The sequence below is a fragment of the Scardinius erythrophthalmus genome (assembly GCF_964197995.2).
Source record: "Scardinius erythrophthalmus genome assembly, chromosome: 3".
Classification (NCBI taxonomy): Eukaryota; Metazoa; Chordata; class Actinopteri; order Cypriniformes; family Leuciscidae; genus Scardinius; species Scardinius erythrophthalmus.
In genome coordinates this window covers 44,021,393-44,037,005 of record NC_138223.1, presented here as the reverse complement: position 1 = coordinate 44,037,005, position 15,613 = coordinate 44,021,393, and the positions used below count along the sequence as shown (strand labels likewise).

Here is a 15,613-nt window from a genome sequence, read left to right as displayed (position 1 = left end):
CACTATTCTCTTAGACTGATTATTAAAACTGTAGTCAAAGTTATCATTACAGTTAGTGTCCTTGTTATGAATGGTCTTTAAATTATAAAATAAATCGATTTTTAAAAATAGTTCAAATACTTAAAAAGCTATTGCTATTAGCATTATCCAAAAGCCTGAAAGTGGAAAATAATCATTTTTTGAAAGCTTACTGTTAAAGATTATATGAATTTCTGTATTTATTGATTGTGTCGTGTCTGATCCATAGCGTTCTCCCAGTGAAGATGTTGTCGGCGTTGGCTCTGGTTCTGCTGGTGTCCATTGCGACTGAGGGACGGATTCTCAGTAAATGTGAGCTGAAGTCTCAACTCGAGGCGGCTCAGATTCAGGCGACTGAAGCCATGGGAGACAAAACAACCGTGGACAAATTCATCGCTAGACGTGAGCAGGCTAACTCTTTCTGCCTTAAAAAGTACCTAAAAAACATAGCACCACCTTAATTTGAATAAATGTGTACAATGTCATTCACATGAAATCGCCAACTGGTAAAATAGTTACTTTTTCCTCTGAGATGGGGTTGAAAAGAAAATGTCTGTAACCAATAGACATAGAAAAGATTGTCTGAGGAAAAGGCCCAAATTTGCCATTTTCACTGAAAATCTCTCAAATCCATTCATATTTTTATATTCAAGTGTCTGCAAAATTATTTCCTTTTCTTTCTTTCAGTTGTTTGTAATGTGGAAAACATTTCCGGCTTCAACACCAGCCTCGTCACCAGCGTCCAGATCAACCAAGACAAGATCAGACCCCCGTTCCAAATTCCTCCCAAACCAAAAGACGAAAAACCACCAGCAAAGGAAGACGATGATGAGAAAATGGAAGAAGAACACATAATCCCTGTTCAAACACAAAGTCATCCCAAGGGAAGACATGGAAGATCTGTCCCTGAGGGCAAGACCTTTGAGAAACAAGGAGCAAAGGAACTTTTCTGGACGTGGCACCATGATCTGTTCCCAGAAAAGATCCCCGCTGACTCGTCTGGAAGCGGCTCAGAGGCGACGTCCGATGAGGACAGCTCCGGAGACAGCTCAGAGGAGGAGGAACGTGTAGATGTCATCGCATGGAACCTGTTGGGAATCTTCCAGCTGAGCGATCGCGTGGCTTGTGATTCCGGATTAAGTGGATCGTTAAACCTTTGTGGTCTGGAGTGCAGTGGTGAGTGGAGAACAAATATTACATATCCCAAATTCCTCAACTAATATATATATATATATATATACACACAAATTTCTGTCATGAAACTCTAGATGGCGCAGGCTAAAAGGTCCTCTATAGGGCACAGCTGATTGGTTCCCGCTGTATCAGTAGCCAATGAGCTCGCTGCTTTACACTTTACATACTTGGTCAGCATTTGCTGTTGCAGTTTGAAACCCTCCACCTTCCCCAGCTCCACCTGTATGCTACGGGTAATTCATGTGCATTATATTGTACAGCAGCAGCGTGTCTTACTTGCTCCCAGCAATGTGTTGCGTATGTAACAGCAATATCTATTCCGCCAACACCAAATATATCAACATTGTCATTATTACCATGCCAAACACTCCAAGAGTTGTCATGAGATATATATTCAAGCTTGTGTTCATGTCTTCCTGCCTTTCTTTTACCTTGACAGCTCTCATTAATGATGACATCACTGATGACATCGCTTGCTTGACGACTTTGGCGGGAAGCCGCAGCAAGTTGTAAGTTTCTCGCACGCAAAAGCAAGTGCACAAATGCACATATACGATCAGTTTCAGATTCAAATATCCAAATATCTTTGTTTCTAGCAGTGGCTTCAATCCCAAGAAGAGATTCCTCGCTAAGAAGTGAGTATGAACACCGTAACTGTTCCTGTGATTGTCCTCCAGCTCTGAGCTCCAGTACATGTGTATTTATGTGCTTCAGGTTGGCAATGGTTCTGGTGAAGGAGTGTCGCTCTGTCGTTCCTTCAAAGTATTTCGCTGAGTGTGCTTAAAAAAGCTTCTCCGTCCGACGGCTGAACGACCATCTTCACCGCTGAAGCCGTTTTTCAATCACATGCAGGAGACTCAACGGTTACATTTTCACATTCTTAACGACCCAGTGAGCTCAAAATGGGACCTTTAGGCTTTTAGAACATTTGTATGTTAATGTACCTGAGAAAAACGGTGAAAACTGAATTTGAGGTTCTTGGGGAAAAAAGGTTTATCCATATTTTTGTCCTATAAAATGCTCTATAGAAAGAAAATATCCCACACTCTAAAATATACATAAAGGCTTGTTCATGACAAGAAATAGCTTTTAGCAAGATTCAAACTCGAAAAACAAGTAAATTCTTGGGCTCTTTAAGTTTTTATCTTCTCAAGGTTAGATGAGTTCATTTTGAGTGGTTAGAAAAATCGGTATTTTGAAGATCTCTTTGTTCTCATCCAGTAGCGTTCGAAAGTCTGGGGTCAGTAAGATTAAGTTTTGTTTTTTAAACAGTTTTATTCAGCAAGGATGTAATAAATTAATCAAAAGTGACAGTAAAGATAATTATAATGTTACAGAACATTTCTATTTCAAATAAATGCTGTTCTCAAAAAATCCTGGAAAAAAATGTATCATTGTTTTCACAAAAATATGAGGCAGCACAACTCTTTTCAACATTGATAATAATCATAAATGTTTCTTGAGCATTAAATCATCATATCAGAGTGATTTCTGAAGGATCATGTGACACTGAAGACTGGAGTAATGATGCTGAAAATTCAGCTTTGATCACAGGAATAAATTACATTTTACAATATAATCAAATAGAAAACAGTTATTTTGTAATAATATTTCGCATTATTACTGTTTTTACCTTATTTTTATCAGCCTTGGTGAACATAAGTGACCTCTTTCAAAAAAATATTACCGACCCCAAACTTGGGAATGATCTTTAGTTCATCTCTGATGTATTTGTCAAACAAAATGTCTGCTAGGATAATAAATATATTTGGACTCCATGATGAAGGATGTGTTCCTATAACCTGTAGTTTTGTAGGGGTGTTTTTAAAAGCCACTGTAAAGACCGTAAACCACCATAGCTTAAATTTAACAGTATAAGCAACTGTCTTTAATGTACTGCCACTAAAAGTTGCAACCTAATATTTAAGTAAAAAAAAACTCAGGCTCAAGTTGTTCTTTTTTAAAATCTCAGATATGACCACTTTTTCTTTTTACCAGAACCACATTTTTTGTGTGTGTGAAGAACTGAAAGCAGAAGACAAAGAGTCCGTTGTCCATGTGCAACACTCATCAATAACTCTCTGAAACAGATCTGAGGCAGTTGCTTTGACTTCATCTATCGAGGTAGACTTATTTCATTCCCAACGAGCCCCGAGCGCTGTAATGACCCCGCAATCTTCTCCGCGGTCTTCAAGTGGGCCGTGGACGATCAAAGGCTGACCGCTCGTTCTCGGGTCACTCGACAAAGGGCCGTAATGAGAAGTAGGGTTAGACCTGGGAAACCTTTACACCATAAGGAGAAATTGAAAAGCAGTGAAATGGAAAATACTTAATGGAAGGTTAATAATTCAGGATTGTTTCTTGGAGCCCATATTGCATCTATGCATTCAGGTTGAACAGAATCCAAAAAATCAGTGGCGTATTTCATATATTTTCAGATTAGGATCATTTGTTTAGCCTTTTTTTTTCTTTTTAGAAATTGAATCCTTCAAACAATTCGTTTGGGAAATAGCCAATGCCTGCAGAAAGAAATAATGCAATTACCATAATTTAAGTGTGTGTGTGTGTGTGTGTGTGTGTGTGTGTGTGTGTGTGTGTGTGTGTGTGTGTGTGTGTGTGTGTGTGTGTGTGTGTAGGCGTTTGGGCTCAGTTGGTTATAGTTATCTATTTTCATAGAAAAATAACATGAATTTGCTTTAAACTAACAACTGCAGCTCCTACAGTAAATTCCCTTTGAGACAAAAATGAGAAACTTTATTTGGTTGGAAGAGTGCCAGGTTATTAACAGAGAGACAAGCTTAAAAGCTATATGACATTTGAGAAACCGTGGGTGTGAGCTGTCGTCATCACACCCCTGCCGGCTAAACAAACCTCACCACAATAAAGATACAAGATAAATTCACTAAAAAAGCAACATTTTGTGCGAAGAAACACAAATGTGTGATTTAATTATTACCCTAAAGCAGGAACACACGTCAAAACTACGGTTACATAATTTACATAGACACTAATGCTGGGCTATTTTGTTTTTTAAGCATTTCTTGTGAAGAGACTATGACTAAACATCCAAGAAATAATGGTTTTCTTACTCGCAGCCATAAGTGTAAGGACTGTAATTATCATAGACATCAGGGGATTTTTTTCTGTAAATTCAACGTCACTATTAATCATCACCTATACAGAGTTGAACTATTTATATTTAGTCATTTAGCAACACTTTTATTAAAAGTAACTTTTACAAGAGTCTACAACACCTGTAGTACAGAGAAGTATTTAGGATGTGTCTTTTTCATAATTCACAAGTGTATAATTCTGATAGAATACAATGTAATAGAAACTGCATGAGGAAATTAAGGTAGAATTTGACTTTTTTTAATAACATGATTAATGTAACAGTGATGGCATGCAAAATGGTAAATATTCTGATGGAAAACAAACATTTAAAGTCCCCCTGGGGTGAAAATCAAGCTTTTAATGTTGTTTATATCCAATGAGTTGATATGAGCTGAGCAGCTGTGAGTGAGTGGAGGCGGCTAATTTGCATATTCATAAAACCGTGTATACTAAATCAGGCAAAGGTGTAGAGTTACATTCAAGCTATTTTAAATCATGGAGAAATTTGTTTTCAAGGAAAAAACGTTTAAATATGTAATTTTGGTGATTAAAAAGTATAGTTTTAAGGAATACAATTATTGGGGGACTTTAAAGTTACGAAATTAAGGGTTTGTTTTTCATTTCATCATGAATTCTTCTTAAATTTGTTTATTTTGTAACTTTGTAATAATACTTCTAAACCGAATGTGTTTGCAAAGTTTCATCAATAAATCAAATTTTGTAAAACTTCAAAGTAAATATCACCTATTCATTCCACAGCGATTTAACTGAATATAGACATTTAATTGTTTTCACAGCAGATTTATGCTAATTCTATGCCATTTGAAGAAAAGCATTTTGGAAATGCACATGAATAATAAAATTGAAAATCTTACTTATGTAGGCTATGACTGACAAATATGCATAACATTAAGTTTATTAGTTTATGTTAAAACTGTAATCCAAATGGTATGCAATTCAAATACATAAATCTTAAAATTAGGCCTAAATATTTTTTCAAGAGCCTGACCCACCTGATATGCCCACATCTATATGCATGCATGAATAATCGCCTTCTCTATCTCAGATGACTGTTATTCAGCTGTTAGTGGAATTTACCAATTAGACCAGATCGCTGTCCCTTCAGGCCTCCTTGATGCACATTCAAGCGAAAAGAGCTGAAAATTATTTTTTGCATATTTCTGCACATCTTAATCTGAAAAACTTCATCAGCCAAAAGCAAGGTTCAATCACACATCTCCCACCCAGAGCGTGTCACACATAAAATCATCATCCTGTGTGCGATCATGAGACCCATTATTGAAATGAAAAGAGATTGGCTCAATTGCAGTCGCTCAAAGACATTAACGCCTGGCGGGTTCCCTTAGCTCACTGAATACTGAGTCTTATCATCTCATAATTTAAGGTGAGAAACAATGGATGTGTGATGCGTGATCTTGATTAAAGTTATGTTTATATTATGTATTGTTGTATTACATGTTTAAATGTTGGTGTATTTACACTATAATAGTGATATTTAACGATATATAGTTATGAAATGTAAAATATACAGTCCTGAATCGTGACGCCGTAACATTGTCATTGTATGCTATTTTTAAAGTACACTGGCCGCCAAAGTTGCCAATTTTACCGTGAAATAAATGAAATGTCCAGTGTATCATCCAATATCCCATTTCATGTCTTCATCAAGTCCAATAAAGGAAGAAAACTGCAGCGCTGTCGTTCCTCCGTCCAATTAGTCCACAGGGAAATTATCAAAGAAGACGCGGGAAACATGATAAACGTTGGACGTGTGATTAAAAATTGGACGAGCACAGGTTGTTAAGCTTGTTAAATGTGTGCATTTGTGTGTGTCCAGATGTTTAAATGTATTACAGAATAAAAATAGGCCAAATTAGGAGGCAAAATCACAGACAAACACAGCAGCATTAATAAAGTCATTAGAGGAACACATACACATTAGAGCAGTAAATGAGACTCTTGGGAAATTACTGTAAAATGCATGAAAAAAGTGTGCTCAAACTTTTTCGGATAAATCGGGAAACAGATGTGATCAGTTGCAAGTTTTTTATGCTAAGTTGCTAACCTAATTAAAGTTACACTACTTTTTGTTTGTTCAAAATTAACTAAATTTAAATGAGTCATTACATCATCAATTCTTCTTCCAAACGGTGTTTTAGTTTCACCCTGATTTACTATGGTAAGCCTATAAGTGTTTCCTGCAGGAAATTGCATACGTGCATCACTCACCCGTACATGTCTCGTCATATCGTTAATAGAGAAAAGTTACTCCGGCTTCTTTGACGCCTGTTTCGGAGCGAGAAAGGTTGACATGTTGCATCTCCAACCTCTGGAGAATCTCCTGTTTAAACAAACACCGAAGAGGAGAGTCTGCTGGCAAACAGCTAATGTGACAGCTCGTACTTAAACAAGAATCGAGATTTGCTTGGCTTTTCGGAGACGGCGAGAACTGAGAGATGATGGCGTTTTTATTACTCAACAGGTGAGTTAGGTATTTTTTTGAACAGATAAATTGCCATATGAGTTCATAAAGGCGAGCATACACTGTGCGATGTATGTGCGATTTCAGCAAGGAACCTACTCACACTGAACGAGTAGATCGCATGCGATGTAAAGCCAAAGCTCAGGATTTATGTGCTCACACTGTACGGTCCGAACGTCGAGCTGCGACTTGACTGCTCACACTATACGTGTGAAATATGCGCGAATCAGCGCGATAAATCCTCGTGCCGGGTTGCGCCTATGGACGATATCATGTAGCCTATCCAGAGATATTGTCAAAACAAGCATCAGCTATCAATATCAAGAAGATTTAGCATTTCCAATTTATATATTAAATTATTAGTAGGCTTGTATTATTATTATTATTATTAGGGAAGGCTACTTTTATTATTAAACTGATAGGCTATTATAATTACATAGCCACGCAACAATTTCATAGCGCATCACCGCATAACTAACGCGCTGTGAGGATAATAAAATATTAGCCTACATAGAAGCTTTACTTCTCCTCATTAAAAATTGTCTAAAACATTTAGGTCGATTACAATGAATTATACATATAATTAATTATTAACAGTCTATAATATGTCCGAACACTGCAATAATTCATCAATGAAAATTAAAAACAGCTTTATTTCCAAACATTTTTTTAATAATAAAAGAGGCAAAGTGTAGGCTACATCGCAGGTGGCTTGGAAGAAGTGGGTAATGGTTAATCCATTTTGCAACACGAACTGGAGGTAAGCAACAGTAATAGCTTTGAACTACAGAACTTAAAGGGTTACTTCAGGATTTAGCATTAAGCTTTGTATTAGTAGAAAACCTGTAGTATTTTCGAATTACCATGCTTTCCCCCCTCATATCCCCCTGAGAGGAGAGATTTATGTATTTTTTGTCTGGAAAAAATCCTCCGATGACGCAAAAATCGTCATTTTGCGTCATCGGAGGATTTTCTGGCCAGAGGCTAAAGACTACAGCCAGTAGATGGCGTTGTTCCGCATGTTTTCAACCCGCCCATACAGGGTGGGATCTCACTCACAGAATGTACACAGTATCAGCCGTCTTTCTTTGGAAGCTAAGCTAGCATGCTCTTGTTCTGTGGAGAAAGCTGAATAATAGGAGAAAGCTGAGTAAGTAGGGGTTACCATCTTCCTTTTCCCGGACTTGTCCGGCGGGCGAGACTGTTAAAAATGTCCGGGATTCGGCTTTTGCGTTCTACGGTCGCCATTCATTGTTTACATGCACACCTCTCGTTTCAATCTAACTGAATTAATTCCGATCGGTGAATCTGACTGTAGTGTTTACATGGACGCTAAACAAGTGCGTTTGATGCGGTTGATGTGCGTTTTAACATTGCTAAGAAAATTCCCGCTCCTCCGTGAGAGATGCGTTCTCCCGCGGCCGTCAGCCTCGTCCTGCTCGCCACAGTAAACATGATGAATGGCGACTGTAGAACGCAAAAGCCGAATCCCGGACATTTTGGGTCTCTAAATCCCTGGCAAACTCATCACTTAGGCTAGCCTTGTTGTTTTCAACTGTGCTCTCTAACCGGTAGGCGTGGCCTCCTAAGGCAGCGAAGCAAGTGCATTCTGGGAGTTGTTGTCTTTCATCCACATAAGCCAAAAATACATTTTCTGGCTTTTCTCAGTCTAGAAAGCTCCAAATTCAAAAATTTCTCCACATTTATTCTACTTAAATGACATATTTTAAATACACATTCATCTTCCCAGAGGTGAAGTATCCCTTTAAAGATCTCCCTTTTTTCGTTAGGGTTAGGGTTAGGTTTTTTTTTTTTTTTTTTTGCTGCAGATGAAATTGTTTTCGCGCAGGCGCAGTGAGGGAAAAAACACTGAGTTTAGGGCAATCGGTTCGTAGCTCTGCTTCAACTGTGCGATATAGTCACGAGGAGCGACCAAAATTTCTAACATGCCTGAAATTCATCCGACCATCCGATTGCCGGTCGTGAAAGGTTAATCGCCTCTCTTTTCCCCCTGTACACTGCACGAACACTGCACGACAAACGACGCACGACAAAGCTGAAAATCGGCCCGACCCGAAAAAGAGTCGCACGAGTCAGAATTCGGCTCAAAATCGGACGAAAATCGCACAGTGTATGCCCGCCTTTAGTATGATGGTCATTTCATTGTTGTAACGCTGTGCTGGAATTTATTTTCAAGGAAGTAACGTGTGTCTATTAATGAGTTAAGGCCCGTTCACACCAAGGACGATAACTATAAAGATAACGATAAAGATAACTATATATGTGTCCACACCAGCGACCGATAACGTCTTTTTATTCTAAGCACGCGCGCGCCCGGATGATCCAGATCCATTTTAAATGCGCGAGACCTTTAAATTAGAATGGATTCTGATTGGCTGTCAGTGTTTTATCGTTCGACAGCTGGAAAAAAAATCGTTCTGAAAGTGATCCCAACGATATCGTTCCTCATATCTTTATCGTTATAGTTGTGGTGTGAACTCTGTTATTCTTTAATATGGAGAACGATTTTTAGAATTATATCTTTATCGTTATCTTTATAGTTATTGTCCTTGGTGTGAACGGGCCTTAAAGCTACAGTAACGTCTTCAGCTAGTCAGCTTGAGATCCTTTCCATCTAAACTGATTATTTCTCTTAAGCCTATTAGTGAATGTTTTATACACAGTAGGATAATCTCTCTCTTTTTTTTTAGTTATGAGAAAAAATTATTCACTCGTAAAGTCACGCAGAGCCGAAGCACAACCAAAAACAAAGTTCATGCAGTTTTGTTTGTAACCGCTAGATGGCCAAAAGGTACAGAGTTTACCTTAAACCAGGTGCAATGACAAATATGATGAAGGAATGGAGGGTGTAAGACAATTCAATTAGAGCTCATTCAGACTTGAATCCACTCGAAAATCTTCAAAAAAATGTCCCACCAATTTGCATCTAAAATGTTGAATGGTGAATAATTTCGCTGGCTAAACATGTTATTCATTCAGATATATTAAAGCAGACTCTTTAAATGCTGCCAACGGACTATGAGTGGGTGAGTATTTTTGTAAATGAGAAGTATTTAAGTGCAGTAATATGTTCTTGCATAATCACAACAGTTTGAAATATGCTAAAAATGTAGTGCTAAAGGGCAGATTAAAACATTTCAGACCGCTTTTAAAGTACAGCATTTAACCTATAATTGTTTTGTGAACCTGCATGTCTAAATGTAATGCAGTGACAAAACAGACTGTTACTGAAGAATAAACCAGAGCAAACTACATTAGACCTGACAGGCAAAATGCACATATTTCAGATGCAAAGAGGTTAGCCAAACATAATTGAGCTCATTTACACACAGAACTTTGTGTACAGTTGTAAAAACAGCCTGTTAAAATCATTGAAGCAAATGCAAGGTTTGCCGATGCAATGACAATTCATTTTGTATAAAACTGAAGAGCTGCTGTGAGTGAGTGGAGGCGGGGCTCATTTGCATATTCATAGAACCGCACATACTAAATAAGGGAAGGGTGTAGATTTACACACAAGCTATTTTAAGGCATGAAGAAATGTTTTTCCAAGTAAAAATCATTTAAATATTTAATTTTGGTGATAAGTTTTAAGGAATAAAATGATTGACTTCAGGGGGGACTTCAACAACATGCAGATTGTTCAGCTGACGAAACATCTTTCTGGGGAAAAAAACTTTCAGTAAACAAAAGATCCATAAAACAATTATAAAAGTTAACGTGATCCAGAAACTTTATACACGGCATGCAATTAACTGTAAGTCTATCCCTCACAGCCTTGTTTTCATCTGCGCTAAATTGCCGTCTAACCTAACTAAGGTCCATTATACGTACAATCAGGCTTGCAACGCTAAAGTTATTTGGGTAAGAAGATACAATTTCCCTCTTAAAATTTAGCAGAATAACAGGAAGAAAAATACTTTCGAAGGGGGGTGAATACTTCTGGAACGCACTGCGCAACTTCCTAAATATTTACCAGAAATGTCAATGTGATTAAAGCTGCGCTTCAGTCACGACAGCAGTAATCGAGACTGAAGGGATCCAGTGACACGGGCCGCTTTGGCTTTATCTGATACAGACAGATAATTAAGGACTGATATTTGGAGTATCCCTTCATCATAATACAGAGATTTTTAAAAAAGGTATTTAGTGTTTGAATAAACATCCCCATGTCTGTGGTCTGTTAATGTAGGCAGTGCTGAGAAAATAACATCTTAATTAGAGCGAAACCTGAGGACGCTGAGCATATAATGAAGAGGCTGAGAGATGTAACCGCTTCACACACACACACACACACACACACTCACTCACCCAGGTGGCAGTGTTAAACAGCACTAATCAAGGTTAAGACTGAAGCTGCAGAGAGAGAGAGAGAGAGAGAGATGTGGAAAACTCAAATAAACAAGATGAGATGTTTCTATAAAGATGCTTCATAATCATATTTCTAAAACTGATTTGAGGTTAAGACCAACGCTCTCAAGAGATGAGCGTATCCCTAAAAATCATGGAAAACTGTATTTTTCTTGGATTTTTTTAAATTTACAATGCTAAATCATGACCAGACACATGACAGCATCATTTGCAGTCAATAACAGTGTTGCCAAGTTTGCGGTTTTCTTGCTGACTTGGGCTACTTATAAGTTGTTGCTGTGGGTTGAATTTTTTTTTTTTTTTGTCCCACGGGTTGATATCCCTCAGATATGTACAATTTCGGCTCTCCAACACCCCCACAACCACCCCTCATCCCCCTGGACGTACATTTAAGGGGAATAATTCATCCCTGTGATGGCTATTTTAATTGCTTAGACCTGGTTAATGATGTCAAACTCTGAGTGACACGTCCATAAGTGCCATTTCTTAATTGAACACTAGCACAAATAAAAGCACAAAGCCTCCAAACACCTTCATTATGAGTTCATTTCAAGCTAGAAATGAACAGTGCAATTTTTTCATTGAATACAAGCAAAAATTACATAGTTTTTGACGATCACTTGTGCTTGTGCTGCTCAAAGTTTGACATCAATGGCGGCAAACGCCATTGTCACATGACCCATCATGATGTGATGCGTTCAAATGACAGGAACTTAAAGGCCCACTAACGTGCCTTGAAACACGCAGCATTATTCAGTGTTTACATAATTTCCACTGAAACAGGAAGACAGGGCGGGACATACCGAGCAGCTCCTTCCCTTTTTCAAATAGCCAGTAGCGTTTAGTTTATGTCACAGCTCGGCCAGAGCCGTTGAGTTTGGTAAAGGCGCAGTTTTCTCCTAATCTCTAACCATTTCTCCTCCTAATCTCCTCCATATCACTTTAAAACACCGCATTCAGTGCAGAATTCAAATGGGTCCGATACGTTTTCTAGTCTGTGGCGACTCGATCATATGATCCGGGCTGTGTCTCTGGACCAGAGCTGTGGCGGTGCGCGTGACACTAACGTGAAACCAGACTTCATTCGCCTCTATGGAAAGCATATTACACTGCATCGTGTTCCTGAATCTGAATCGTTCCCTATACCCTATATAGTGCACTATGTACCATTCATCGTGTAGAAAACAGTAAATGTGTGAACAAGTGACCGATTTCAGCCACAGCTTCAGCGTCCATTTATAGTGTAGGGGGGCGGAGCTTCAGATTCAAGAGAGCATTTGATTGGACAGAAAATCTAATGAGAAGCTGAAGTGCAGAGTGATGTCATCAAAATCATTGATCCATATTGGCGGAAGTGAGAGATTGTAAGTTTTGAACGCTTATATCGTCTAAATGCGAATATTGTCATTGTTTTTGAGCACACTAGCTTATAGCTAACAGTAAGGCTGACATATTCATACTAAAAGCCAAAAAACTTCATTGATTGATTTCATGGGGACTTTAAATTTCAGTCTGCCAGCTTTCATATTACTATAATGTACAGGCATGAGGGTGAGTAAATGATGACCGAATTTTTATTTTTATGAGAACTATTCCTTTCAGTTTAAGGGTCAGAAAGAGGGTGGAAAATGTTGATGAAAAGCTTTTTTTTTTTGTAAATGTAAAATGTAAAGCAATAAAAAAGTAAAATTCTGCTGAAAAATGTAAAGGTTTAAAAGTATAGTACATGGTTGCTTTAAAGCTCTGCTGATTTTCATCATCATCACCCTGTCATGCTGATAAATTTCTCTCTCATCAGCTCATGTCTGTCTAGATGTTCACTTTGATTCAGTAGAGTTTTGTTCAAGGAATGGATGGGTATGTTTCACTTGTTTTCTATTATTTATTTTTTTTCCATCTCAAGGGCACCCAGTGTCTTATTACGTTACTCTGATTCTGTCTATATGTTTCTCTCTCAGTCGGTCTTTATTTGTGCATCGACTGTCATCCATTCAGCTGCTGTCAGTATGTGTTCTAGTATCTTCCGAACAAAAGAATGTGAGAGGCGTAGAAGCGTGAGGTTTTTAATGGTTCTTTCAGAAATGTAAGTACACATCATTCAGTGTGTTCGAGTTCTTGTGTTTCCGTTTAGTGTGTTTGAGCAGTAATAGAGTTTTAATGAAGCAGTGCACACACAGTTCGCCTGTTTTAAAGTCAGAAGTGGTGTATGGATTAGAGGATTACACCTGTGTCATCACTGTTTTTTGACGCAATAGAACATGAAACTAACAACAGGGTGAAAAGAAAATTCATTTAAAAAATCTTTTTTACAGGGATTGAGGATTGGTAAAGAAAAGAGGTGATGAACAACTCAGTAAATAGTAATAAAATAATAAAATACTGTCCAAGCAATACAATGCATGCAAAGATAAAGATAACGTGTACAGCTGCAGTAGCTTGCGTGCATGTATGTTTTGCATTCAAATGTTTGTTCAGCCAATGGCAATGCTAATTTCCATCCATTACCATTCAGGATGGGCTCTTGCTGTGTCTGCTTCTAATCTCCCTCAGTAAATTCAATCCAAATGCTATAATGTCTTTACCGATGAGAAGTGGAGAGAAAAAAAGAGGGAAAACATGGTGAGAGCCTGAAAAATGAAGGACTTAACTGCATTTCCTTTGTCCATGTGGATACATTGTTCAACAGAATATTTTTAAGAAAGGAATCAATGCATGATTTCTAGGAAAAACATTTTCAATATAAATCTATGTAAATAAACTACCCATCATCTGTAGGAGGGCATGGAACAATGCAAGGGTCTGTAATACGATTTACTAGTGGGGTGCAAAACAACTGGAATTGATTATAGCAACATTTTATGGGTTTTGTGTATGGCCTCTGAACATCATCAATTAAATTCAGACTTTGAAGTAATAGTTCACTCTATAAATTATATTTTTGTCACCATGTACTGACCAGCATATCATTGTATACCTGTATGACTTTCTTTCGAGATATTGGGCAGTAACTTTTCCAAACATCTCCTTTTGTGTTTCACTGAAGAACGAAAAAGATTTTAAACAACACATGAATATTATATCACTTTTAGAATAACGGTTCCGATCTGTAAATATGACTGGAGAACTGTCTGGTGAACAAGCTACAGATGATGAAATGCTCAAGACTTTTTGTTCTGCTTCCACGGCTCAGTGTGATTACCAGAGTCGCTCTGACCCTGATGAAGGATCGCAGGTCATGTGGAGGAGACAGAGGAACAGCATGCTGAGGAGATAAGCCGAAATGACAAGGAAAGAAGAACAAAAGCTATTTAGGCCTCAGCATTAGCTCATTCGTATTTTTGTAGGTTTTCGAAAGCTAATCATGTTTATATTGAAGCCTACATATCTTCAAAAGTGCACTGTATCCAACTTATTTTACAATGTGGAAGAAAGCTGCGAATCTAACCGGTCCTACTCAACCCACTCCGATAGGGATTCAAACCAGGGTATCCGGCATGGGAGGCCGGCGTTCTAACAAGGATGCTAAAGACATCAGCCACTAGCGTGCCTCTTTAGGGGGGGGGAGTGAGTTTAACACAAACAGCTCTTAATGGCCTACGTTACACTGACCCGCCTAAACCTCACTCCCATCTGGGTCACGGCACCAAACGTATTCCTACTTAACCTGCCCTTAGCGGGATTTGAACCGGGGTCTCCGGCATGGGAGGCAGGTGCTAACAAGGACGCAGCCGCTAGCTCACCTCTTGAGATCAGGGAAGTGAGGTTTACATGCACAGCTACAGTTTACACATACGTCTGTTACACTCACTGCCTAAACCTCACTACCATCCGGGTCACGGCACCAAATGTAACCAGTCCTACTCTACCCAATCCCAGTGGGATTCGAACCGGGGTCTCCGGTGTGGGAGGCGGGCATTAACAAGGAGGCAGCCGCTAGCTCGCCTCTCGAGGCCAGGGGAGTGAGGTTTACTGGCCTATGTCCATTACACTCCCCCCTCTAAACCTCACTCCCATCAGGGTCACGGCACCAAATGTCAACGGTCCAAGTTGACTCGCTCTGAGCAGGATTCGAACCAGGTTTGGGAGGTGGGTGTGCTATCATTCACCCAGGCTTGGGAGGTGGGTGTGCTATCAAGAATGCTAAAGACATCAGCATGTAGCGTCAGCCGCTAGCGCACCTCTTGACGCAGGGAAGTGAGGTTTACATGCACAGCTCTTACTGGCCTATGTCCGTTATATGAGACATTAGCACACTAGAACACAATAGAAGAATAGCAAAGTGAGGTAAATGGTCAAAAAACTATTTGTGCTAGAAACCAGTGTTATGATAATAAATTAAATAGCCTAATACCAGTTTGCAATATAAAGCCGCATAACGGACTGTTTTGTAGG

At 38.7% G+C, this 15,613-nt stretch overlaps 1 protein-coding gene across 1 annotated transcript; it reads left to right on the top strand.

Annotated features, from left to right (window-relative positions):
• Positions 1 to 263: 263 nt before the first annotated feature.
• Positions 264 to 1,996, top strand: LOC308687901 (uncharacterized protein; the record flags this gene model as incomplete). The annotated part of the gene is made up of 5 exons (XM_081360726.1): positions 264 to 420; positions 706 to 1,194; positions 1,652 to 1,721; positions 1,809 to 1,847; positions 1,927 to 1,996. The coding sequence occupies 5 exons, from the start codon at positions 264 to 266 to the stop codon at positions 1,994 to 1,996; spliced, it is 825 nt and encodes a 274-aa protein (XP_081216852.1).
• Between the last annotated feature and the right edge of the window lie 13,617 nt (positions 1,997 to 15,613).